Here is a 26,277-nt window from a genome sequence, read left to right on the forward strand (position 1 = left end):
TTTATTTTTAGGGAAAAAAATATGAATCTCTGAAAATCCCTCATTCACTTACATGGGGAAAAGTGAGCCAGCATCAGTATACTCACCCTGCTGTGGTCAAAAGACTTGGGAAAAGGGAAACATTACTGACAGGCAATTCAACTTCAGTCCAAAATTAAAGTTATGAAGTACCAGGAACAATTACAATTGAGAATATGTGAATATGATTATTTTTCTTCCACACTGACCTTAAGCAGCTGAGGAGCATCTCGTCCAATTTACAGCAAGATGAATGCTTCTGGATGAGGTTCACGAAACATTTCAGTGATTGGATCTACATTTGAATGGAGCTTTGCGACATCTGTTGATGGAATCTCAGAGAAATGATATGGAATAGCATTACACTCAGTTAGTTCTGGGAGCAGCAGGTGGATGATTCAATCAAAAGATTAGATGACGAGATTCGTGGCATACCTATCAATGGCTGCCGTAGTTCCAGAGCATGTTTTGAGTTCATTGGGATACTGGATTATTTGGCAAGTTGAAGTAGTCAAAGAGTTTTTCTGTGGCCCAGAGACCGATTTGTCTGGTCATCCAACACATCGTAAGTTTTCAGAAAGTTCTCAGGATTACTAGTAATGAATACCTTCACAAGACAGATTTTGGAACAAGACCTTCTTCTGGTTCCACTTCCACTGCAAATGTCCAAGCACCTGTTAATCAACGATGGTCACTCCTCACCATGCTTTCAAAGACAATCTGACTCTCAGAGTTTGAAGACTCCCTGATAAATTGCCTCCCCGCCAGTCCATCGTGGATAGCACAACTGGCATCATGAAGTGCTGAGCAATGACAGATGCTATCACAGTGAGAACAAAGTAATTTTACTTGACATTTCTTGGCTGAATGGTGAGTGGACAGAGCACATCTGGTGCATATTTTCCATTGGTTAAGAAGGATGAGTCTGCATTGCAATGTTTTTGCTTTGAATGCTCTGCATTGCGCAAGAGGATGTTTGGTCCTGTGAATAGGGTAGAATTGTTGTGGATCTTCCATTACAAGGAAATTACAAGGAAATCTAACATAGGTGGAGGCCATTCAGCCCATCATGCCTGCACAAACACCATACTAATTTATCGACACAAGATCCAAGGAAGAAATTGCAATAAAAAAAAAATATTTATGAATTTTTTGGTTTGTTTGGTTGTTAATTTATTTATTTATTTATTTTGGTTGTTTGTTTTGTTGGTTTATCATTATTATTATTTCTTTTTTGGAATTTTTGTATTTTTTTCTTCTTCCCCTTAGGGGAGGGGGCATGGGCTTTACTAAAAACACACAACATCAACCTCACAACCCCCCTTGACAAGACCCCCACGAACAGCACTCCGTACACATGCACACAATCAGCCATCAATGCTCAAACTACATAAAAGTCACATCAACATCCCCATACCCCTCGATCTCCATAACTTCCAGTTACCTATCTAACTCTAATTTAAACTTATCTACTTTTTCTGCTGCCACTACCTTTCCAGAGAGGCCATTCCTTGCATTAACGACTCTCTGAGTGAAAGTTCCCTGCCTTGCTACCATCTTAACTCTCCTCTTCTTTACTCTCAAGCTATGGGCACTGGTCCAATCACTGTCTTCTCTGTTGAATATTTAATCTGCACATATTTTATCAATACCTTTCATTATCTTAAACATCTCTGTCATATCGACTCGTAACCGCCTCCTTTTTCATGAATAAAGCCCTGTCTCCTTCAGCCGCTCCTCATAGCTAAGTTGAGCGAGTTCCGGAATCAATCTAGTAGCCCTGCGCTGAACCCTCTCGATGGCATCGATGTCCTTCCTGAATTGTGCATGAGGCAAAACATCAATATGATTGAGGTAAACATAATACACGTAAAGCAAAACATGAATATACATGAGACAGGACATATGTAAAACAACATATATATTTTACATTCAAACTTGGTCACATCACATTGAGCACTTGAGCTGCAAATGATGAACAGCCGACAGATCAAACTAGATGGTAAATCTTTGACCCGTCTTTCACAAACTGGATGGCAAGTTTCACGTTCAATCGAAGCCAATTTGGGGCAGAATTTGAAATTTCTTCACAGTGCTGGTGATTCCTCATGTACCCTTCATGTGATACACCATGAGATATTTAACGCTCACCAGCTAATGTTACCAGATGGAGCATCCAAATCGAGGTCCGTCTCTTGGGCGGCACACATCGTGATACAATGCCCCACCTGCGATCCACCAGACCAAAGGTTTGTAGTCTGGTCTGGAATAAACGCAGATTTTTAGCTGTGAGGGTTAATTATGAGAAAGAAAGAACAAGGTTTGGCAGGATAAATGGGTTTGATATTGTAAGAAGCTTTCGAGATGAATATCCGGGGTTCAGATTTAAACCCAGCTGCAAACAGTCACCCTGGTGTTTTGCATGGAGGACAAAGCACCATTTGTACGGCACCAATCGGATGGACGTTTGTAGGCACCAATCGGATGGACATTTGTACGTTACCAATTGGATGGACATTTGTACATTACCACTCGGATGGACGTTTGTACGGTACCACTCTGATGGATATTTGTACGGCACCAATTGCATGGACATTTATACGGTACCAATTGGATGGACATTTGTACGGTACCACTCGGTTGGACACTTGTGCGGTACCACTCCTATGGACGTTTGCATGGTAGCAATCGGATGGACGTTTGTACGGTACCACTCGGATGGACGTTTGGACGGTACCACTCAGATGGATGGTTGTACGGCACCAATCGGATGGACATTTCTATGGTACCAATTGGATGGACTTTTGTACAGCACCAATTGGATGGACATGTGCACTGCACCAATCGGATGGACATTTGTACGGCACCAATCGGATGGATATGTGTATGGTACCAATTGGATGGACTTTTGTACGGCACCAATCGGATGGACGTTTGTACGACACCGATCGGATGGATGTTTGTATGGCACCAATTGGATGGACGTTTTTATGTCAACAATCGGTTTGACGTTATGCCAAAGGACTTGGCTGACAGTGTTGGTTGTTGCTGGATGTTCAAGTTTTTCCGAGATTTTTCAGAAAGAGTTGAGTTGTTACCGGCATGCTGAACAATTTAAAAGTTCCTGTTGCTTTCATTTGAGTAATCTGCGTTGTCATGGTGACTTGTCCAGGATTCGTAATAATTACAACGTCAAAAGGTTTCTCCACTTCTCTGGATGAATGAAAACCCAACTCCCCTCTTTATTACCTCTCACACAGTACATTGAAATCGATAATTGCACGAGATCTCAAGGATTATCCTTTCTCGAACTCTCTTATCTCCAGCATTTGTAATTGTTCATCATTTTCGTCCCAATGATTAGTGAGACATAACATAAGAGTACACATTACCTTAAATGAAGTCCAAATATGGTTTGGCAAGAGAAGTGAGAATTAATTTTTATATTTTGTTCAGAGAAGGCTTGAAGGATCATTGGAGTAAGTGATTTGATATCAAGAGAGATAATGTGAGGGAAAATTAATATTGTTACGTTTCTGGGGGAGACGGGGAGGGGCTGGGGGCAGACGGGGGAATGAGGTGGGGGCTGGGGGGGTAAAGACTACCATTGAGCAGATAGGAATGTATAGAGTAGCATGGTCCGTATGAGACAAGTTGGTCTATCTTTATGTAATAAGTGGGGAAATGTTAGTTTAAGAATTGTCTTGAATGAATGTGCACCATACAGGGGGTGGCGTGTGGTAAAAGATAGTTAGGGATTATGGTGAAGGGAGTTGTGCATATAACACTATAACCTCCATGAGTCTATGTCAACCTCAACTGGGAGTACCGGGAGACTTTGCACGAGCATCACTGGGCAGAGTTTAGATGCCTCCTAAGTGGTGGAGCATTGCTCGGGGATAAGAGGAAGGAGCTGAATCGGGCTGGTAGGGAGAGGTAGGGCTGGTGAGGCCCATCGAAGCTTGAGGAGAGAACAATCGATATCTGAGGATAATGTGGTTGGTCTGATTAGAAAGAATGTGAGGAGAGTTTTGAAGAGATCACCTTGCCTGCCACTGCCTGTTAACTCACCCCTTGTCTGTTCGTCGACCTGCCCGTGTGCTTCGTCTCCTCAAAGTACTGTGCCTCGTCCTTCCTCATTGCGTGCTCGTGGCTGCCCATTGTCCATGCTTCTCTATGCACCAACTAGAGATGAGTCCCCCAGTTTTTGTCCCTTTCCCTGTCAGTGACTGAGTCTGGTGTGTGGCGCTTTACATTTCTTTGGATTCATTTTTATTCATGTTGTACATAATTATTTATTATCGATTCTGTGTCCCGCTTTCTTCCCCACCTCTTATTTTCGACTCCATGTCGTTTCTCTCCGCGGTCAATCATCCCAAAGTTATTGTTTGTGGTTCGGGAATAAACCCGTTGCACTGAAAAGCTTTAAGGTTCTTGCATCTCTCCTCAGGATCCGCATGTGCATTGTCCACCATTAATTCAGAACATCTCTAAAGGAGTTAAACCGTTCAGTTCATCGTGTGATTTTAACCTCCCACTGGAAAGAGCTTGATGTTAGTTGAGCCAGCGATGCCACAATATTTTACATTTTCACCTTTTCCTGAATCTTCTTGTGCAATCTTATCTCTGTCTTCCACTTGATGTTAACCTTTGTTTCAGTCTCCCTGCTCTTGTTTACCCACATCAAGCATTACGGTTGTTCATTACACTAATCTAAACCAAACAAACTTGACACTTGTCTGAGAATTACAAATACCTCCTGCATGATTGCACAGAAAAGTCAAGAACAACACAAAGAACAGAGCAAGGTCTCACCTACCCACCCGTAACACACTGCTGTGTCACGGCACAAAGATATTTTGAATTTTTTCAAAATTTAAGAAGAATCATCAACTCAGAAAAGAGTCTGAAGGGGAAGTTTAGGCTTTGACATTTCAACAACTGCAATAAACCTGAGACTCACTTTTTGACTATTTTATCAGTTTGTGGTGATTTCTCGTTTTTATATCATCGATATTTATATCTCCAATCATTTATTCAATATTTGATAACCGAATCATTCTCTTGTTTATGGCATTGAACAAAACCTAACGTGTTGTGAACCAAAGGATCTTCTTCATTATTCTGCATCTTACCATGTGAGGATTGCTCCTTCTTTCTTTGACTATCCCAGCAACCTTGCTCGATGGTAATGTGACCAATTAAAGGGATATTGTATGAGGGATGTACCTTGTTGTTCAGGTTACTGGTAGAACTTCAAACTGTCACGTGGTTCCTGGTCTGGGGATCTGGCATGTTGAGGGAGTTTAGTTTTGATTCAAAGTTTTGAACACAATGAGTCACTGCTTTAGTCAGAGAGGAGCAGGAGCATCATTCATAAGGAGGGTGTAGAGATTGTCATGGCACTCCGACAAGAGGGAATTGGAGAAACATTGGGAAGGAAAGAGATTGGACTAACACGACCCCTCAGCATGAACTTACTCTCAACATGAACCTCCAAGTTAAGTTTAACGAGTGTAAACATGTCTTCAAACCTGCAGAAGAGAAGATCAGGAGATTAACTCAAATTTTCCTCTACTCTTATCTACTGATGATGACGACGACGACGACGACGATGATGATGATGATGATGATGATGATGATGATGATGATGATGATTATGATGATGATGATGAACAGTGTTGGAATCAGAATCGAACCCTCGATAAACCTGAACCTCATCACCAACAACGATGAATTATCCTCGATCTTGTGTGGAAGATGGGCGATTCACTCCCTCCATGTTTATATCAGTGTTCTGATAAATCAATTTACACACATTTGGTGTTTATTTAGTCCATTTGTGTATAAGTCCCATTCGTGTTGTAAATAGTATTTGTGTTACATGTTCCTGTGACACAGTGATGGAGTAGGACACACGACCTTCATGTCCCGCACAGACAATATCATATCGTGGAGTGGGAGGGGTTGGGTGTGTTCCAAAATACATTTTGCGTATGTAATATGTATATAGCAGTGCACTCACTCATTCGATCATGTTGATGCCTCAGGTGACACACAAACATCTTACAAAAGAAAACGCCTCTTCTGTCAAACTGGGTGTTGGGTGCTGTGTGCATGTTTTCCCATTTCATTAGTTTCCGCATTCCTCAAACACTAACACACCAAGGGGTTTAAACCCTGTTTATATATTTATTTGTATTTTCCAATGTTCAGATTGAGCCAAGGGGAGATCAATCACATCCCTATCCAATTAATGACTGGATGGTTTGGGGACATTATCAAACCTTCCCAACAAACCAACGTACAAATCAGTTCATTCACTATTTACACCTGGACAAGGTGTTTCCCAATAAATGTAAAATTTTGTTTTATTTCTCCTTATGGTTGAAACACATTTTATAAACATCAATGTATATTTATATCGGATTTTCTTCTGCCTCTCTGAAACCAAAGTGGTTAATACAGAAAACTAATGCAGAATGACGTTCGATAAATTAATTCTCTCTCAGGTTAAGAAACAAGAAAAACTACATTTTCTCTCGTTCTCATCTCTCACCATAAACCACTGTGTGTTTGTCATAGGAGGAACTAATCTCGGTTTCTGAACCCGAACAGACAGTTGCGGTAATCTTTGTCTTGTGTATTCATGTTTTCCCGAGTTTTGTTCTGTTTTTGATTGATAACTTGAAGTAATTTTTCTGAATCAAAATCGAGGAAAGGATCCTAAACACCTGAGGTGGTACCTGTGAAGGTTTCATCTTCTTAACTCCAAGTGAGTCAAAGTTGAAGTTTCTCTTTTGATCCATGACCAGTCTCGGTCAAACTTGTGCAGGTGTTTTGTGGTTCCCTGATGGTCCTGCTGTATCACAGGTTGGTGTGGTGTTTGTAAATATATCATATAAATGTTTTGGAAAACATTAACTGAACTGTTTTAGAAAACACAAGTTTGTTTGGTTATTACCTCCACCACCGAAGGTGAGCAGAGATTATATTTTTACCCCGTCAGTCTATTTGTTTGTTCGGGAGCACAATATCTCAAAAGGTTGTGGAAGGAATTGGACGAAACTGGGGAGACAGGTTGGGTGTGTGACAAGGACGAATTGATTACATTTTGGTGAAGATTCGAATCCAGATGCGGATGCGAGAAAGTATTGAAATCTTTGAAAGTGATTCTTCACTATTGAGCGAGAGGGCCAAAAACGATACACAGTATAACATGAGAACAAGCCGAGTCGATTTTGGTTAAGGTTGGATGCAGTTCTGGCCTAACAATGGGATACAAAACTTACTGTTCAGCCTGCCGGAGGTATGTACTCCACTGAGTGATATTCCAGTTGCCTTTTGAATGAGTAAATCTTCTTGCCGATATCAACAATGGTCCAATATCAACAATGGTCCAATTTCGCCCCTGCATTTCAGTGTTCAACTCATTCAAGTGGTGGAAAATGTCACTGAAGCTTTGCTTTGCCTGCTCGGCCTCATTATTGAAGCCGTCAGCCAAGGAGTAATTTTTGTCTCAGAAAAATTAGAGTTTCCATTTTGAGCAACGGAACACATGAAAGGACATTTTCCACGAGAAAGCCAGCAGAATTCAGTGAAGGAACAAGTGCTGCTGCTCCGATGCCACTTCTTTGCACATCACAGGGAACAGTCGAGAATTCGATTCCCTTGCCTTAATGTTCACAATCCTTTCATCTCCTCTCCCCGTAAAGGCTGGAGTGTGTCAAGGCAATCTTCTTGGCCCAGTCCTCTTCCTGATCTTCATCAGTAATCTCTCTGACTCTCTGGAAAATACCTTTTGTCTTTTTGCCAACAACTCCACCCTCTGCCATAAGATCCCTCCTCCTTTCGGCAGAAAGCAGCCTCTACCCTCTCTTTTGACCTTCATGATAGAATCACGAACTGGTCCAACACTTGAAATATGTCTTCCAATACTGGCAAAACTCACAACCTCACCACAACACTTGCAAATGACCATCTGGTGAACCCTCCCATCTACATTTTAAAGAATCATTTTGAAGAGGTTCAGTCACATAAGCTTTTGGGCCTCATTATCAGCGATGATATTTCTTAAGCAACCATACTTCAAAGTTGGTCTCCACAGACAGTCGCCATCTCCCATCATACAAAGCATCCTCCATCATACACAGTCTTTTCATTGCAGGACCGAACTTTTACCAACCTACAAGACTTTCATCCACAGCCTGATGTAGTCGTACTCTCCCCTCTCGGCTGGTGCCCCTGCCTCACACCGAGCACAACATAATATCTTGGAAAGTCAGGTCTTCATGACCATTGGAATGTCCCACGATAAAGCTGAGCCTTTGAGTCTGTCACTTTCGAAATTATCTCAGATTTTCCCCTGTCCACAACGAGGATCTTTTGTAACTCGCCCACGTTTTTACGAGATCTTCTAAGCCCACGTTTTTACAAGTATCAAGTTTTACTTACATGAGAATTTGCTGCTGTATTCATTTTATTCATCCGTTGACCTCGTTTTTGTCCAAATCCCTTGCTTGTCGAAGTCTACCTCTATTTATTCCCTCATCCCGATGTGTGTTCCTCTCTCTTTCTGCTGTTCCTTTTGTTCTGTTCCATCCTGATCCATTCTGCTCTTCCAGGAGTTGTACAAATTAAGTTATAATGTTGCCTGAGGTTGATTTTGCTATTTCCTATTTCATAGTTGATTGTGCTGAAGTTGCTTCTGTTGCTTCCATGTGTAGGTAGAGGTTTGTGGTTCCTTGATTGTATTGTGATATCACAGGTATATGTTTTGTGGCTCCATGATTGTACCATGAAATCACAGGTATAGGTTTTGTGGTTCCATTCCTTGATTGTACTGTGATATCAGAGGTATAGGTTTTGTGGTTCCATTCTAGGTGTAAATAGCGGCAATGTCCCTGTGCTCACCCAGTAGAATGAGGGAACCATTGGAGGCATAGATGACCAACAAAGTATGTAAAATTGCTCATGGTTTGAACAACTTGTGAAAGGACCGTGCAGAAATGACTCATACCAAGTTGCATCGAAATTGGTTGAATAATTTGTGAGAAGTCAAAAGTAGTGATCACGAAATTTTAATGACATTTGGCCATTACATTGACTTACTTAATTAGCAATTTTTCCTTAATTTGCAAGGCATCAGGCGGCCTTGGTCCTCAGAAGTTCTGCAACGTTTGTTGAAAATAGGACGATTAGTTTTAGCATCATGGATGATGAAGGTTGTGGTGAGGTTTCATCGAAATTATGAGAGTAGTTTTGGAGAAGAAAGCAAATACCTATTTTGGGGGCTCCAACCTGGACCCACTTTTGGGGGCTCAAACCCTCAGAGACCCTGGTTTTTTTGCTTTTGTTTTTTTAATGGCATGGACAAACTTTGGTACATCATGGATGAAGGAAGGTTGTGGTCAAGGTTCATCCAATTCGTGTGTAGTTTCGGAAAAGAAGATCCATGGGTTTACATACTGACTGATGGACACTGTCCCATGCAAATACCTCACCTTTAACTAAGTTCCAGGTGAACGAAAAGCGAGTCGTTTTCCTGTAAATAATTTTTCACAACTTAAATGGTGATTTTTTAAATGCTTTCTTGTCCATTTCAGTGTTTCTTCCCCTTCTCTGATTTTTTTCCTTTCCTCTTCATATGTTCCCTTGCTGGTTTTGCTAAATTGTTGCCTCACTACCTCACTTCCTGGTCAACCTTGCTCTTACACGACTTTCGTTCTTGTGGAGAAAACTTTTCAGTACACTTGAAGCAAATTCTACAAAGTAAATTCTTTCTCTCATCTTCCTTCATGGCCAAACAATAAATCAAGTCTCACACCTCACATCTCACCTCCCTTGGTTCATAACTGTACACTCCTTTGAGAAGTGTGAGAATGGAAAGATTAAATACTGTGTTTCACAACAGGTGATGTTCCACGTTTTCTCTGCTCATCAGTGGAGCCATTGGCGGAAGAACCTGATACTTCCTGGAACGCGATGATGGACGTACCATGTCTGCTACTAATTATTGTTCTCACGGTGTGTTTCCTTTGAGTTATTCTGTCCCTTATACATTCAAAAAGCCATACATCTTGGAATTATATATATATATATATATATATATATATATATATATATATATATATATATATATATATATTAACTTGAAGGGCACTTTGTAAAGCGCATATCTCCACTGCTCAATACCTGATCCAGTGCAACATATCAAGCCCAATTACGTTTTGAACATAAAAGGGTACGCTAGAGTGCATACCTCCACCATGCAATGTCTGATCCAATAGAACATGTCAGGCCCAATAATATATATCTTTTTGGCCCTACTTCTCAAGAGTGAAGAATCACTTAAAAATTTGTCATCGGATCCGGATCTGAATCTTCACTAAATTCTAATCAGTTCGTCCTTTTCACACACACACCCTGTCCACCACATTTTATCTGAATCCGTCCACAACTTTTTGAGATAACCTGCACACAATCAAACGGACGAACAAGTAGACAAACAGACAGAAATGAGTGAAAACATAGCCTACTTCCACGTTTGGTGGAAGAGGTAAAAACACAATGAAGTTGCATGGATACGAAGCCTTCAAACCCATTGACTGGAGAGCTAGCTTGACTCAACCCACAATGGTCAGAAGGAAAATCAATGCGTCTGCCATGTTTGTTTTCAAGTCAGTCTCAGATACGAACCTGTTGCATGCTTGGAACAATATCGCACGCTGGGCAGGTACTCTGCTCATGTAATAAAATGTCGATTCTCTACATGAAACCATAGCCATTGAAAATTATCATGATCATCTGAGGTGTTTGATTGTTTGACTTCTACGTACTGTTGCAACACTGAACTGAATTAGCTTAAAACTGCAACTTCTGGTCAGGGGAAGAAAAGTGGTGAGAGAAGATATATACTGTAAGTGGGAGTGGATGAAGGGAATGATGGAGGTGAGTAGTTTGGTTGAGTTGAAGAATGTGAAGGTCTACAGAAGGCAGTGGGATAAGGAGAAGATATGGGAGTGGATGAATGCTTTGAGAGAAATGTGCGAATAGGTAAATGGGAATGGGAGAAGGGGTAACTGAATAGATAGATTAAAGGGAGTATGTTTGCAGGCATTAATTGCAATGGTCCATCGAGTAGATTGTTAATTTTAAGGGGGTGCAAGACCAGAAAGGAGGTGTTGGAAGACACAATCAACATGTCTATGCCCTTGCTATGGTCGGAAAAGAGGAATTTAAAAAGATCACTTAGGATCAAATTGACCACCCAACGGTAAAGTTTCATTGTATTATGCATCATGAAAATCTTGGAGCCAATATTTCTAATTGGGAACTTAATAATGTGATGACAACAATGGTGAAGAGAGTGAATTTTCTTGTTGCTCGATATGCCTTGTTACACAGTCAGTTTCAAGCTCTGCTTGAGGAGTTGTCCAGTGCAAAGGACATTCTGGATGAAGAAGAAGGATTCAAAGAAGGCTAAGCCATGGGAAGGTTTTGGCTCCCCTTGTGGTGTGTCCTGATGCAATCAAGATCTTTTTGTCAGGAAAAGGTCAAAACTACCCCAAACTGGTTGAGGACAAAAGGATCGTGCAACTATTGTTTCAAACTAACATCACTGCACACCAAAATTAACTCAACCTCCATCTGCAGATTGCAGACCAAACTGTTATGTATCTTTGTGAAATATGGAAGGTATGATCCAAGGTGTTTTACATGTAAATTGGAGATGTTGCTGGGCTGGTAGCCTGCGAGTTTTTGATGATTTTTGTTGATTGTGCGGGAATGAATGGCATGTTGGTTTTTTTCGAGTTGGCAGCTTAGTTTGTGTCTTGTAATACTTATTTCCTCTTTTCTGTGTCCTATATGACTTGTGTTTGTGCTGTGATCTATGAGGATGTGAGCTTCTTGTTTCTCTGGTGGTATTTTACCTGTAGTAGTTTTGGCTGCATGTGAGGGTGTTATTCCACTGTTGGAGTTGGTGATGCTGTTTGTGGTTTTGTATAAGTGTTTGGTATTGGTTGAGTGGTCTTGTATGTGTAAAAAGGAGTGCGATTTTTTTTTTCTTTTTTGTTTTTTTTTCACGATTATTTTGTTTTATATTTCCGTGTTTAGTGATTGAATCCTATCTACTATGTTTGGTGCTTTCGGTGTTGGTGTGTTGTGTGTTTAGGTTGTCTCGTTGTTTGAGGTGTGCGATTTCTGGCGTGTAGTTGGGTTGTATTTTTTGATATTGCCCTTTGGAATGTATTTAGTAGCTGCGGTCATGATAATGATATTGAACTGTTTGATGTGGATGTCAATGTTGGTTGTGATATTGTTGAGTTTTTGGAATTCTTGTTCAGTTTCGTGCACAAAGTCATCCCACATCGCTTTTTTAAAATTGGTGAATATTTTGGTTTTGTTTGTGTTGAGGTCCACAGCTGTGTTTATGGTAATGATGACAGGTAGGCAATCTGCAGGGAGTTGTTGCGCTGTTCTTCACGACGTGGTTGTAGTGTAAAGTGATGGAAAACAGAATGTTATGCCGAGTGATGAGTTGTTGTAACCAGCTTGATGTGGTGTGTGTTGGTCTGGATTATTTGACATAAATAACTGATTTAGTTGTGTAGCAATGGTTTGGTTTCTGGTGTTTGGTTGGTGTTGGGTGTACAATGCTGGGTCTTTGGCATGGAAGTCCCCTCCGATGATGGTGTTTGAGAGGGAGCAAAGGTTTTGCTGTTATGGTGTGTAGTTGGTTGGTCCAGTGGGGGATGTGTCTGGTGGTATGTAAATGTTTATGACGTTTGTGTTGGCTATGTTCACAGTTTTCATTTTGAAAGCTTGACATTCAAGTGTGTGGTCTGGTGGTAGACGTGTTTTTTGTCTTGTGTGATATCTGTGTATTAAATTGAATTGTGAATGTAGAAGTATGTGATGAGGCTTCCAGCTCTGGCATATCGTCTGTCTGAGCGTATCGGTGCATAGTTGGGGATGGTCGGTGTTTTGTTTTTCTCGTGTAATTTGGTTTCTTGTAAGATGGCCAAACGAACGTTGTTTGTGAGAATGAGGTGTTTAGGTTGCATGGACTTGCTGACGTGGCCGTCTGTGTTGTACTGTTGGATATTGAGGTTATGTGTGCATTTCTGGGTTTGAGGTGGTCAGGGCTCCAGGCTGGTTTCTATGTCTCCAGATAGAATGAGGAGAAAGTGAAGGACTGCCATTTGGGAGGTCACTCCCCAAAGAAGAAAAGAAAAAAAAGAAACGTTTGTTGTGGATATGTGATGCATGTGTGAGTGCGATGTGTGGTGTTTGAGTGTTTGTGTTTGAGGTGCTCTTGTGAAAGATGATACTGAGTGGGCCGGTCCATGGGGACTGATCGGCGCTCTGACTGTGACCATGCTATTTCAACGAATCCGGGCAGCAGGGAAGTGTGGGGAAGATTTGGCCCCCTTCTTGCATTGGGGGTGCAACCACCGCGAAGAGGCATCCACAATAGTTGGATGTTCAACACCAGGTTGTTGAGGAAGGAAACATGTTTGAAAGTTCACTATTGAGGTTGGCCTGATGTTTTTCCCACCTTGCCTAAAAGTGGATACACGCTTGTTATGAGCTTTGTGGAATGATCTGAGGTTGTTTTTGGTCGAATTTTCCTTCCAAGAAGAGAAGACAAGTTGTTTCAAGGCAACCTCCTCCCCAAATGATTTGGTGGATCATTGGTGGAAGGATGAGTTTCATATCTGAAGATCAGATGGGATTAATCATTGCAGAAGAGAAAGCAGCTTTGAGAGGAACCATGCCCAGGCCTTGTTAATATCAAAGATAGCAGAAAAAGGAGACCAGTCTTGAAGTGAGATTGTAGCTTGCAGTCCCTGTCAGTCAGCTGAAGTGTACAGCCGGAATGCTGTTGACTCTGACAGGCACATGATGACCTGAACCAATTAGAGCAGAGGAAGAAGAGGAGGTATTAGCCAGAACTTTTTTCATTACGAAGTCCAGAAGGAAGGATTTGTCTTTGGCAGATATCCAGGTGCGAAAGCTCACAGATTGAATAATGCCAATTTATTGAAAGAAATTAGTTGATGCAGTGCCATAGCTGGTGAAAGAGGTATAAAATGAAACCAGTTGGTATGGTGACGGTTGAAGTCCCCACACATGAGGATGAGAAAGTTAGGATGGGTGGTTAAAATAAAAGGTGGTTCATGTTGGTGAAGAGAGAGAGATGTAAATTAAGTTGTGACTCTTAGTTCGACAGTACAATACACAGACAAACAAGAGGTGGGAGTGGAGGGGAAGTCATTGTCCAAGATACTCCTGGGGTTTGGAGGTCAAAGAGCAGTACACAGACAGTGAGAAATGGAGTTCCAGATGTAAACTGCAACTCTTCCCCTGGGACAGGTTTCAGACATGTCGAACCGGAGGAGGCAATGAACATGGAGAGACATGAAACAGTTAGTGATGTTCGGTGGGAGGAAAGATTATATTCAACAAGTGTCCGATTTATCAACAGCAATCTGGATTGAGAGATTTGTCAGGTTGGAACACAGGCCTCAAATTTTGGAGGTACATTCATTTAGAGACACTGGAAGTGGCATCTTTCACCAAGAATATTTCAAGAGACTGAAGAAACAAGAAGAATTTCTTGCCTGTTCTTCTTTCATTTAAGATGGGCAGGGGTACCTGGCATTGTCTGGTCTATTTTTTGTGGAGGCCGAAAACACTTCCCTACACCCACTAAGGAATGGGGTCGGGGTCATTCAATATTACTTTTCACCGTTTCACATAGCTACAAAGGCTTAGTTATTATAAAGCGATTGGAAAATGGACCATCATGGTCACCTGTCCAATTCGCAGTCTCGTGAGATTTGCAGAAACCACATGGAATCGCAACTGTCAAGTGACCGTGAGATCGCAAAATCACTTCGAACATTGAAAAATGTACTGTAAAGGGTGGCTACAAAGTCCCGTTATCACCCCCAAAACACCCCACTGAACCTCCGCTATCGCCCCCCAACCCCCCCCCCCCCACTGAACTCCCGTTATCGCCCCCCCCCCAATATAATCTACCCTGGTATGTACCCAATCACACACACACACACTTCATGTTAATGTTAATACTTTGGTTTTTATAACAATAAGAGTTTCGTTTATTCATAGTTTACATTTATACCTCTTGTGTGTTCATTGTATTTATTTATAACGTTTTACAGGTGGGGGGGGGGGGGTAACAGGACTTTGTAAACGCCCTGTGGATTATTGGCAATGAGGAATTGTAAAAGTGTTCGCTTAGAAGTGGAATTTGATTTTATTCGTCGAATGGATGCTCGTGAATGTGCCGTTGATGTTTATGGGTTACGTTTTACCCCAATCTATAAATATGGTGCTGCTCAGGAAGAAGAAGAAGATATACTAACAACTTCAACTGATTCCAGAAAAGGTTTATTTGTATTTAAATATCTGGTAATTGTTTTGTTTTTACTTTTATGTGGATATACTTAAATACAACTGTCATTTATCAAAAAGGTTTCGGCACTTTGAGCTATTAATATATTTTATATATATATATATATATATATATATATATATATATATATATATATATATATATATATATATATTGAACTTGTCCTTTTCAAAATCTTTTTTTTTAACCTCCCCCCCCCAACCTAAAACAATACGTGGCACTCACTGATGAACCTCTGAAAGTTTGACGAAGATCCGTTCAGCCATCTCTGAGAAAAATGGTGACACAGACACCCAGACAAACGGCTCATAGTATAGATTGAGTCTGGTGTTGGCTTAGTGGTTAGAGTGGCTGGCTTGGGATGTTAGGGTCCTGAATTTGAGCCGCATAACCGCTGAATTAACACCAGGTGGGGTTGACTCAGCCTGTCATCCTCCTGCGGTCAGTGTCCTGATAAAAGGGACACTGCATCAGCAGCACAGCCATGCCCCAAAAAATGATAGCGACCTGACAGCCAAGCTGCCATATGCAAGAAGAAGAAGATAGTAGAGATATATCTTAATTTATTTGACAAACAGTCAAAACAAATCAACCTTATGATGTTTGTTTTGCATTTACAGAGTTCATGTTTTGGAAGTGAACGTTCTCCATGTCCACCAAATCAGTTCCTTCATCCTGATGGAATTTGCTGTGAATTTTGTGAGATTGGTGAGTCTTAATGTGAATTCCACTGTGATTACCTGATAATCACCTTTTGCAATAATTAAAATTAATTTTGTACTTGTCAGGAACGTTCATGTTCAAACCCTGTCCCAGTCCTGGAAATCGTCCTTTGTGCTTTCCTTGTGATGAGGGGATATCATACATGGACAAGCCAAACAACATGACAATCTGCAAACCATGCCTCAAGTGTGACCAAGGTAAATTATTCTCTTAATTCCCCTTCACATCGAGGGAGATATCCTTTGTAGCATTAGAGCTGCTCCAGAGCACAACCACAGTGTTTTTTTTGTTTGTTTTTAATGTAAAGAGACTAAAGACAGAGTAGTTTATGACAGTGTACTTTCGCCCATGTCTGCTCTGCATAAACACCATAGCAGCATGACAACATGAAGAGCTGCTCAATTTGATGCAGTGATAAGGTCAGAGTTCACTGTACAGCTTTTTGTGGATTAATTCTATAGCTACATTTCAGAATCTTCACCACACAAGCTTCACCACAGTGTCAGAAGCTTCACCACCCAAGCTTAACATCAACTGCTCCTGAACCCTTTCTTTCTTCACCCTAACACACTTTTTTCTTTTCTCTCACAAACCTCCTCCATCCGCTTCTGACCTCTTCCTCTTCACATCCCTTTTCTCCCCTTCTCTCACATGCCTTCCCCATCTCTCAGCCTTCTGCGTCCTTTTTCCTTTCCTCTCACGAGCGCTTTTCGTCCCGGCTCGTGCGAACCTGTCCCTCATTGGTCTGCAGCCGATTGGGGTGGGTCGATGAAGTGGCTTGTGGGAAAAGAATGACGTCATTCTGAGGAAATGTTCAATGCAGCTCCTGCCCCTCCCTTCCCGCTTCCAAGGCCACAACGAGAGCCCTCAGCCCATCCCCACGTGCACATAATATCCCATGCACTGTATGTACTGTTTTACATGTGAGAAGCATCGTCCCGTAGGCTACGAACCAAGCATCTCATGCCATGAACATTCATTTAAGAATGGAGTAAAAATGGAAAGGGACTCCGCCGGACCAAGAGATGACCAAACAGTCACGTGATTGAATGCAAAACTGATGCGGTGAAGGAGGGATTGTCAAAAGGATATTTGGTGAAGGAGAGGTTATTGGTGGATTGACAAAGGCAGAGGGGAGGGAATGGACTGATGGGGAAAAGGAGGAATGATTGAAAGTAACAGAGGGATTCAACAGAACGATGGTGTGAAGAAGGAGACATTGAAACTAACAGTGGGTGGGGGAGTGAAGACATTACACTGGGGAAATGCAACCTCACCAACGCATGCCCACCGAACAACACCTCGACAAGGGACCAAGGACTATCTACACAAAGACTAATGAAATAAATAACACTGGGGAACAAATTTTTTCTTATTATCTGTTGCATGAGATTTTTCAACTTATTCTATGTATTTTTTCAACGCTGATTTCAAATCTGAAATTGGTTTTCCTCTACATGCCCTAGTTTTCATGCAATTTGAAACTTGCGATTTTCGCAAAAAAAGGACACCCATTGCTATTTGCACTCGGGATAACTTGAGAACTAGGGGTGCGATTTAGGACTTTAGTGGAAATATCAGGTCAGGTCAGGTATGGGAGCATGTGCCAGAACAGCGCGTCGCTGCGTCCACTTTCCGCCGGTACTCCAGGGGCCTCCGTCTGGCCATCCCCCAGGCAGATGCCAGGCCCATCCCCATCTCCTTGAGATGATGGTCAACCTGCTGTAACCATGAGGCACGTGGTCGGCCCACTGGCCTCCTCCACTCATGAGACTCCCTCGCTGAGAGAATCTGGTGAGCAGGATCAGCGTCAGGAAAACGAGCCACATGTCCATACAGCCGCAGCTGACGCTCACGGACTATGCAGGTAACAAATCTCATCCGAGTCTCTCTCAGCAACCGCTCGTTGAACACAAAATCCGACCAGCGATAGCCAAGGATTCTCCGAAGAGACCTGGTACCAAAGGAATTAAGTCTCTGTCTCCAAGTCTCGCACCCATAGAGCAAGACTGGAAGTACCAAGGACCTGAAGACTCGGACTTTCGTCCTCCCGCACAGGTACCGGCAGCGCCACACCCCATGATCCAGTGAATCCATGACTCCCCAGGCCCGACCCAGACGTCTATTGACCTCCGGCTCACAACCTGCGGAGACATGAATATCACTGCCAAGGTAAGTGAATCTATCCACGACCTCAACATCCTCACCACAAACAGACACAGACAGGACAGCAGCATCCAAGATGTCACCGAAAGCCTGGATCTTTGTTTTGACCCAAGAAATCCGTAATCCCAACGGCTCCGACTCCTCATTCAGTACCTCGAGGGCCCCCAAGAGGATGTCTAAAGTCTCCGCAAAGATGACTGCATCATCTGCAAAATCAAGGTCCGAGATCTTGACATTGCCAAACGATGCACCGCAACTTGATCTCTCCGACATCCTCCCAAAAATCCAGTCCATACAAGTGCTGAAAAGTGTGGGGGCAAGTACACATCCCTGACGAACTCCAGTAACAACTGGAAATAAGTCAGAGGCGGTACCACCACACTTCACAGCACTCTCAGTACCAGAGTAGAGTTCAGACATCAGATCGATCAGTTTCGGTGGCACCCCACGAAGACCAAGAATCCTCCAGAGGACATCCCGATTCACTGAATCGAACGCTTTACAGAGATCAACATAGGCTGCAAGCAGCCCCTGCCGAAACTCTCGTCTGCGTTCGGTGAGTACACGAAGTGCAAGGATACGGTCAATCGTTGACCTCTTTGGTGTAAAGCCTGACTGCTCTGGATGCTGGTGCTCAAGCAGATGGTGGCGAACCCTATCAAGAATTATCCGAGCAAAGACCTTGCCCGGCACTGAGAGCAGCGTCACCCCTCGGTAGTTGTTGCAGTCTTGGCGATCACCCTTCCCTTTCCAGAGAGGGACAACAAGGCCCCTCTTCCAGTCAGTTGGGATGATGAAACAGTTGGCACAAAACTGCATGCAACGACGCGAGTGCAGCATTTCCACCAGCCTTGAGAAGTTCGGCATGGATGCCACAGATCCCTGGAGCTTTGCCCCGTTTCAACTGGTTCACCGCAGCCCGTGTTTCCACAAGCGAAGGTGGACCACAGTTGATTCGAGGGTCAGCAACAGGGATTGTAACACCCTTGACGTCCAACTCGACAGCTGGGGGATCAGCCTGGTACAACCGCTCGAAGTAACCGGCCCAGTGGAAATATACGATGCCTAAACTGCTAAATAACTCGAGACCGTATTCGTTTTCCCACTAACGATTTGCTCACGATTTATTTGACATCAATTTACTTTATCTTTATTGATATTTATTTGTCTTTATTGATATATATTCTTTAACTTTATGTTTTTCTTTGTTTCAGATCTGATCATGGCTTCTTCAATAATACATAAATGTGTAAATAATCCTGATGCATTCTGTTATGTATGTGGCTGCTACACACTACTTCACAAAAAGCACAATATAACATCGTTTGTAAGGTGTGCCTATAAAGCCTATTTTGAAGTTCCCCTTGGCGACCAAGACAAGAAATGGGCTCCTCATATTGTATCTCATAATTGTGAGGAAATGCTTCGTGACTGGACAAAAGGAAAACGAAAGGGTCTGCCTTTTGGAGTTCCCATGGTTTGGTGAGAACCCAAGGACCACATAATTGACTGCTATTTTTGCCTGGTCAACACAAAGGTTGTGGGCAAGAAAAACCGGCAAAAGATCTCCTATCCCTGTATTCCCTCAGCAATGAATGTAAGATGAAGGCAGTGAACATGATCAGCACGAGCACGAGCACGAGGGTTGTGATGACGGGCTTCAAGAAATGGTTTCAGAATCCGAAGCCTCTTCATCTGATACCAAACAGTCATCAGCCCCTCAGCAGTTTAACCAACCGGAATTGAATGACTTAGTGTGTGATTTGGGGCTCTCCAAGAAAGCAGCTAAGGTATTAGCCTCCAGGCTGCAAGAAAATACATCGACTTGACCACTCTGCAAATGTTTCATATTTCCAAAAGCGGGACCAGATCTTTGTCGCCTTTTTCTCAGAAGATAAGCAGTTTGTTCATTGCCACGATATCCCAGGTCTTCTCAGGCAATTAAGTGTTACTTCGTATAATCCAACAGAATGGTGATTATTTCTGGATACCTTTAAGCGCAGCCTCAAGTGTATTCTCTTGCACAATGGCAATGTTTATGGAGTGGTTCCAGTTGGTCACTCAGTGCATTTGCGAGAGAAACATAATGACATAAAAATGGTCATTGACTTACTCAAATATCAGGAGCACAACTGGATCATTTGTGTGGACCTGAAAATGGTCAACTTTCTCCTTGGTCAACAGAAAGGCTTCACAAAGTTTCCATGCCATCTCTGCATGTGGGACAGCCGAGCTCGCGAGAAACACTGGATCCAGAAGGAGTGGCCCATCTGTGAAACTCTGGAAGCAGGCATGCCAAGCATTGTGAATGACCCAATCGTCAGCCGAGAGAAGATCATTTTTCCCCCACTCCATATCAAGCTCGGCTTGATGAAACAGTTCGCGAAGGCATTGGGTACTGATGGTGAATGTTTTCAACATATAGTTTCTGCTTTTCCTGCTTAGTCTTTTGAGAAGATCAAAGCAGGTCTGTTCGATGGACCTCAAATTTGTGCCCTTGCACGTGATGAGGAATTTGTAATGAAGACGAATGACAAGGAGAAGACAGCGTGGTTGTCTTTCGTCGCATTTATTCAAAACTTTCTTGGTAACAAAAAGGCACATAACTATGAGTTTCTGGTTACTAGAATGCTGTTGGCTTTTCGCGATCTTGGGTGCAACATAAGTGTCAAGCTCCATTTCCTGAATAGTCACCTTGATTAATTCCCTGAGAACCTTGGGCCTGTAAGTGAGGAAAAGGGAGAGCGCTTCCATCAGGACCTCATGGCTATGGAAGAGCGCTACCAAGGGCGATGGGACAAAAATATGATGGCAGACTACTGCTGAAGCATCAAACGAGATTGCCCTGTGGAAGTCCACAAACGCAAGAGCTACAAGCACAAATTCTTGCCTGAATAGAACCTATTTGAACTTTGTATTCCATCCTTATCAATTGTTCTGAATCACCTGTCGTCTTCATGTCGAAATATATGTACATTTAAATTTGCTTTTAATTCAAATTGTAACTTAGCAAATAAATGTTGAAAATGTTGAATTGCAAAATATATGTTAAATATAAATTTGCTTTTAATACAAATTGTAACTTACCAAATAAATGTTGATAATGGTGGAATGCAAAAAATCTAGAGCTTACAGAGAGAAACTAACTTCAGATTTGAATTCAGCACACTTAAATTATGTAAGATCAAGTGCTGGTATCAATGCCAGCATCAATTGTTCTGAATCACCTATCGTCTTCATGTCAAAATATATGTACATTTAAATTTGCTTTTAATTCAAATTGTAACTTACCAAATAAATGCAGCAAAATGCAACAACAACTGCAACAAAAATGCAATGCAATGCAACAAAAACTTTGTTCCCTAGTGTAATCCATGGGTCACCTATGTGTCCATGTATGCTCTCCCCTGGGGTATGTTTCCATAACAATATATATATATATATATATATATATATATATATATATATATATATATATATATATATGTATTTCCATAAACATTCAGTATAGTTGTCAGGCAAGCCCAGTTGTCTGGTCCAAGTCCTGAAAAACCACTGTTAAAGCGATCACTCTGATCCAGTGGTTCGGATGCTCCAAGGAGCATCACAGGCCTGTATGCAAAGCTCCTATATATTGGTGGAACATCTGAGCTGGCTAAGGAACGTGCTGGTACTCCATTATGCCGAGAAAACAAATGGCAGTACTGTGTGCTGGACTGTGCTTGACATGGGTTGATTTCATTTGCCGCTGACCTTTCTCAACCCACCCCATCATTCAACAGACAACTGATCTCCAAAGCGGTTTTGTGATCAGGAAATTCGAATCACTCACAGAAACCAAAAGTAAACAGCGAGGGAGAACAAGGGACATGAATACATTTATTATGTCCACAGTTTTTCACAAAGATACATGCCCTGGGTATTGGACGATCAGTAGATCCTTAGTTTTCCATTCCTGAAGGCCTCAGACACACCACAGAAAAAGGACCAAGGAGAATATCCGACTTTTGAAATGACGTATGAATGCTAAGTGAGACGTTTTGGACATGTGCTGTGTCTCTGTGTATTTACAGTGATTCAGTTCTGCTCACCAGGCACTTTTAACCTGCATCTGCGAGCGCTATCTGTTGTTCAAATCATCCTTTAAACAGAATTTTCAGCATTTACATCAAAGAGTGGCAATTTCAGAATGGTCAACCATAAATGTTCTGTGCTTGAATACAAATTGGACTCATTGAAATCCTTCTACATTTAACAGGCCAATTATATGTAGGTATGTATGTATATATTGTTACGGATTCTCCTCTTGTAGGGGTCATGAGGGGAGTTCTCAGAACCACTTCCAAGCCGATGACCCTTAAGCCGACGAACTGTGGATAACTCCGTGGCTTGATGGGTTGCTAAGGCCAAAGTCACATTCGCTCTACGGCGAGGATATGGTGGCCGTACGCCATCTGAATTGACAGAAACGTGCGGCGGCCGCAGAGTTTCTGAGGTGGCCTCAGGCTGGCCCTACACCGTATGGCTATATTTTACAGGCCGTAGGGTCGCTGTGGAATGATAGCGCGGAGTTGTAACTTTTTTCATTTCGATGTTCGCCGTAGCAATTCGACAAGCCGAAACAAAGGAACTGGAAAAAAACCCACTCGTTACCGTCAGTCTGGCCGCACGTTCGCCTTAGGGCCCCCCTGCAGTCGCCTTGTGGGTACCTTGCGTCTGCCTTGAAAATTCTATGGCCGCCGCAGGAACGCCCTAAGGTCACCGTGCGACATCAAATCAAAGACTGTACGGCACCCCCACGTTTTCGGTCTCCACAATTTATAAATACACCGTGTGGCTCCCCGAAAAATATAAACACATGTGACTGCGACATTGTGTGACTGTGGAAATACTGCGGCCACCGTATAATTGCTAGTGGCTGCAGATTTTGGAGACCCCACGGCCGCCATGGCAAATGTGAGTTAGGCCTAAGCAACCACCGACACCGTCTGAGATGTTTAATTTAGGTAGAGTCCTGCATACAAATCTCGATTTACCTTACCAGCATATTAATCACCCCGGATAAGGACTATACTTCCCAAAACTCCACTGCTATAAATCAAAACAGTCGAGTATTACCGAAAGTGGAACATTGGTTACAGGCTGGCCATGATGAAATGGTGGGGCTGAACTCTCTGTCACTATCTACACATTATATTCCAACCAATAGAAGATGACAATTGGGCAATTTGGGAAACAGTTTATGGAGTTCAACAAGGAGCATGCATTTATAAGCAGTGTCGCAAAAGAAAGCTCTTACCCCTTAGACAGTAACCCAGTCTTAGTCAGTCACTTAGTTACAGGTTCTACAACGCAGGCACCTCAGTCATCCCAGGGAAACAAGGTAGTGAAGTGGTATAGAGGAAAGGAGAGAAAAGTTGTAGGGGTACGATGAGCCTAATGCCCACCCGACTCATAAGACAACGGGCTTACGTTGGTCTCAATGAAAGAGGGAGAAGGGGGAGAAAGATGAGGAGGGTAGAGAATGTAATCTGGGGTGTAAGGAGAGGTGCAAATGGTGAATGTGTGTAATGCTTCGAGGAAAGTGTGAAGTAAGAGACAGTAACCAAGCCCAAAAACGATGATTGCTTTTTGTGGATGTTCTGCGAATTGAAAGTAAACAAATTAGTTTTAGGGAAAACAATAGACAGATCGTGTAAATCAGTGTCCTGACCAGTGCATCCAGTTTTATTGAGCTGTGGATCAACATGTAGTGGTGAGTTTTGGTGAATCGGTGTGTTATCCAGCTTTAGTGCGCATTCATCCAGCATGTGTTGAAGAGATGGGAATCTCCGCTACTCCGTCCATTCGCCAGCCCTCTGCTGCAATGTGATCACCAGCTCATTTGTCCTCGCTGGCTCAGTCCATCTTTGCAGATTTCCCAAAACACATCAATAATCTGCTGCACTTTAGTCGGCGTATTTAGAAGTCCTGTTTCAGCTTGGGAGGAAACTCCATGATTGCTCCCATATTATTTCACCCTTGATCTGCCTTACACTATTGGATGATTGGAATTTGGCCGGTAGGGAGTTGTGGCATCGAATCTTGCATTACGCCCTCCCCCCTTCGACCATTCCCCTCCGACCTGGTGTGGCTGGTGGGAATGGTGACTCAACGGCATGATGGGGTTGGTTTCCAGGTGTAGAGTGGCTTTGTGCCTGCTCATGCAGCAGCGATTCAGTTCTTTCACTCATGGGGCATTCATTCAGTCGTTCTGCTCGGCCACACCAGACAGGTTTTTATCTGTGGCTCACTGGTTTGAAATGTGAAATTTGGCTGTTGGCTTTTGCAATGTTGAGTGTTGCAAATCATGTACCCTTGTGCTGCAGAGGTGTGGGGACAGGGAGAGAGAGAGAGAGAGAGAGAGAGAGAGAGAGAGAGAGAGAGAGAGAGAGAGAGAGAGAGAGAGAGGGAGAGAGAGAGAGAGAGAGAGAGAGAGAGAGAGAGAGAGAGAGAGAGAGGGAGAAAGAGGTGGAGAAAGAGGTAGAGAGAGGGGGAGAGAGGGGGGAGAGAGAGGGGGAGATAATGAGAGAGGGGGAGACAGAGAGAGAATACGGAGAGAGAATATTGAGAGAGAATAGCTTGAGGAAGACAGAGGAATCAGAAATCTTGTGAGAAAAACGTTTTCAACAGACGTCGAATGTCCAGACCTGCAACAGAGACATGAATGGAGAGATGGGAAATATTCAAATGGTTACCTCAATTATTGGTGGACCACACTGTGAGCGAGTGTGGAAGAGGACATAAAGAGCAAGTGGCACATTGCGATTCAAGTCAGCATTCTATCCAGACATGGTTTCTTTTGTGGAGCTTTATTTGTTATACTATATTTCTGTCGTTCACCCTGTGCCTTTGTGTAATAATTTGATAAATCAATATCCAGTTCTTGGGATACACCAAAGATAGAACCATCTTTACCAACATGTCATTTATATTAGATGAAAATTCTTCTTCTTCTTCTTTCGGCTGCTCCCGTTCGGGGTCGCCACAGCGGATCATCCGTTATGATCCGCATAATGATTTGGCATAGGTTTTACTCCGGATGCCCTTCCTGACGCAACCCTGGTTTCTATCAAAATTAAAACAGACATTTCTTGGAGGTTGAAAATAACTTTTGTTGAAAGCATAAAGGAAAGTAATGCTATAAGATCTGGGTGATGGATGTAATATGGTCAGTAAGCCTCAATGTTTTTCAGAATTGGGATATAATTTGCTTGAAGAAGAGGGAGTGAAAGAAGAAGTCAGACATAAGGTGTTTGTTTTTTTTTCGAAAGGTAAAGGTCGATGAATGTAATGTAAAAGGTTTGAATTGAAGATGTAAATTAATTATTAGTGATACATAATAAAGGAACAATAATTCAGAAGGAAAACATTAAAGAATACAAGGAAATCAGACACAGGTGGAGGCCATTCAGCCCATCATGTGTGCACAACGTTAACACCACACTAATTTATCAACACAGGATCCAAAAAAGAAAATGCAAAAAAAGTTTTTAATTGATGAAATAATATACCATACCACCCATCGCTTCGATGACGGGAATATGAAAGGGAGGGGGAGAAAATTATGGGGAAAGAGAGAGAAAGGATTGCGGGAGAGAGTGTCGGGAGAATGAGGAGGTGGAGGGGAAAGGAGAGAGGAGGGAGGGGATGTGAGGAGGGGGTGGTGGAAAGGAAGATAGTATGAGGTGAGATGAAGGGAAGGCAGACGTGTAGTGGAGAATTAATTATGATTCGTAGTGTTACATCAAAATGATTGTGCAAAAGATAACAGTGAAGATGGAAAGAATATAGTCTGAAATCCATTTTGTATCAGTAATACTATGAACACGGCCCAGAGCCATCTGAATAAAAACACTGCTCAGAAACATCTGAAAACAAACTCC

General features: G+C 42.5%; 1 protein-coding gene across 8 annotated transcripts in view; it reads left to right on the forward strand.

Annotated features, from left to right (window-relative positions):
* LOC147033497 (tripartite motif-containing protein 14-like) overlaps positions 1–26,277 on the forward strand; it is a 234,279-nt gene that overhangs the window by 165,138 nt on the left and 42,864 nt on the right. For 4 of the 8 annotated variants that reach the window (XM_085855823.1, XM_085855824.1, XM_085855826.1 and 1 more), the window contains exons 1-4: positions 6,574–6,793; positions 9,932–10,044; positions 16,084–16,171; positions 16,252–16,383. In XM_085855823.1, coding sequence (XP_085711949.1) covers positions 10,003–10,044; positions 16,084–16,171; positions 16,252–16,383 — 262 coding nt within the window. In that variant the 5' untranslated portion in view covers positions 6,574–6,793; positions 9,932–10,002. Of the gene's footprint in view, positions 1–6,573; positions 6,892–9,931; positions 10,045–16,083; positions 16,172–16,251; positions 16,384–26,277 lie in introns of those variants that run through there. The other 4 variants (XM_085855822.1, XM_085855821.1, XM_085855827.1 and 1 more) reach the window with 4 other exon arrangements.

This window comes from Eptatretus burgeri, chromosome 2, assembly GCF_056783735.1.
Source record: "Eptatretus burgeri isolate ZD-2024b chromosome 2, Ebu_testis_v1, whole genome shotgun sequence".
Classification (NCBI taxonomy): domain Eukaryota; kingdom Metazoa; phylum Chordata; class Myxini; order Myxiniformes; family Myxinidae; genus Eptatretus; species Eptatretus burgeri.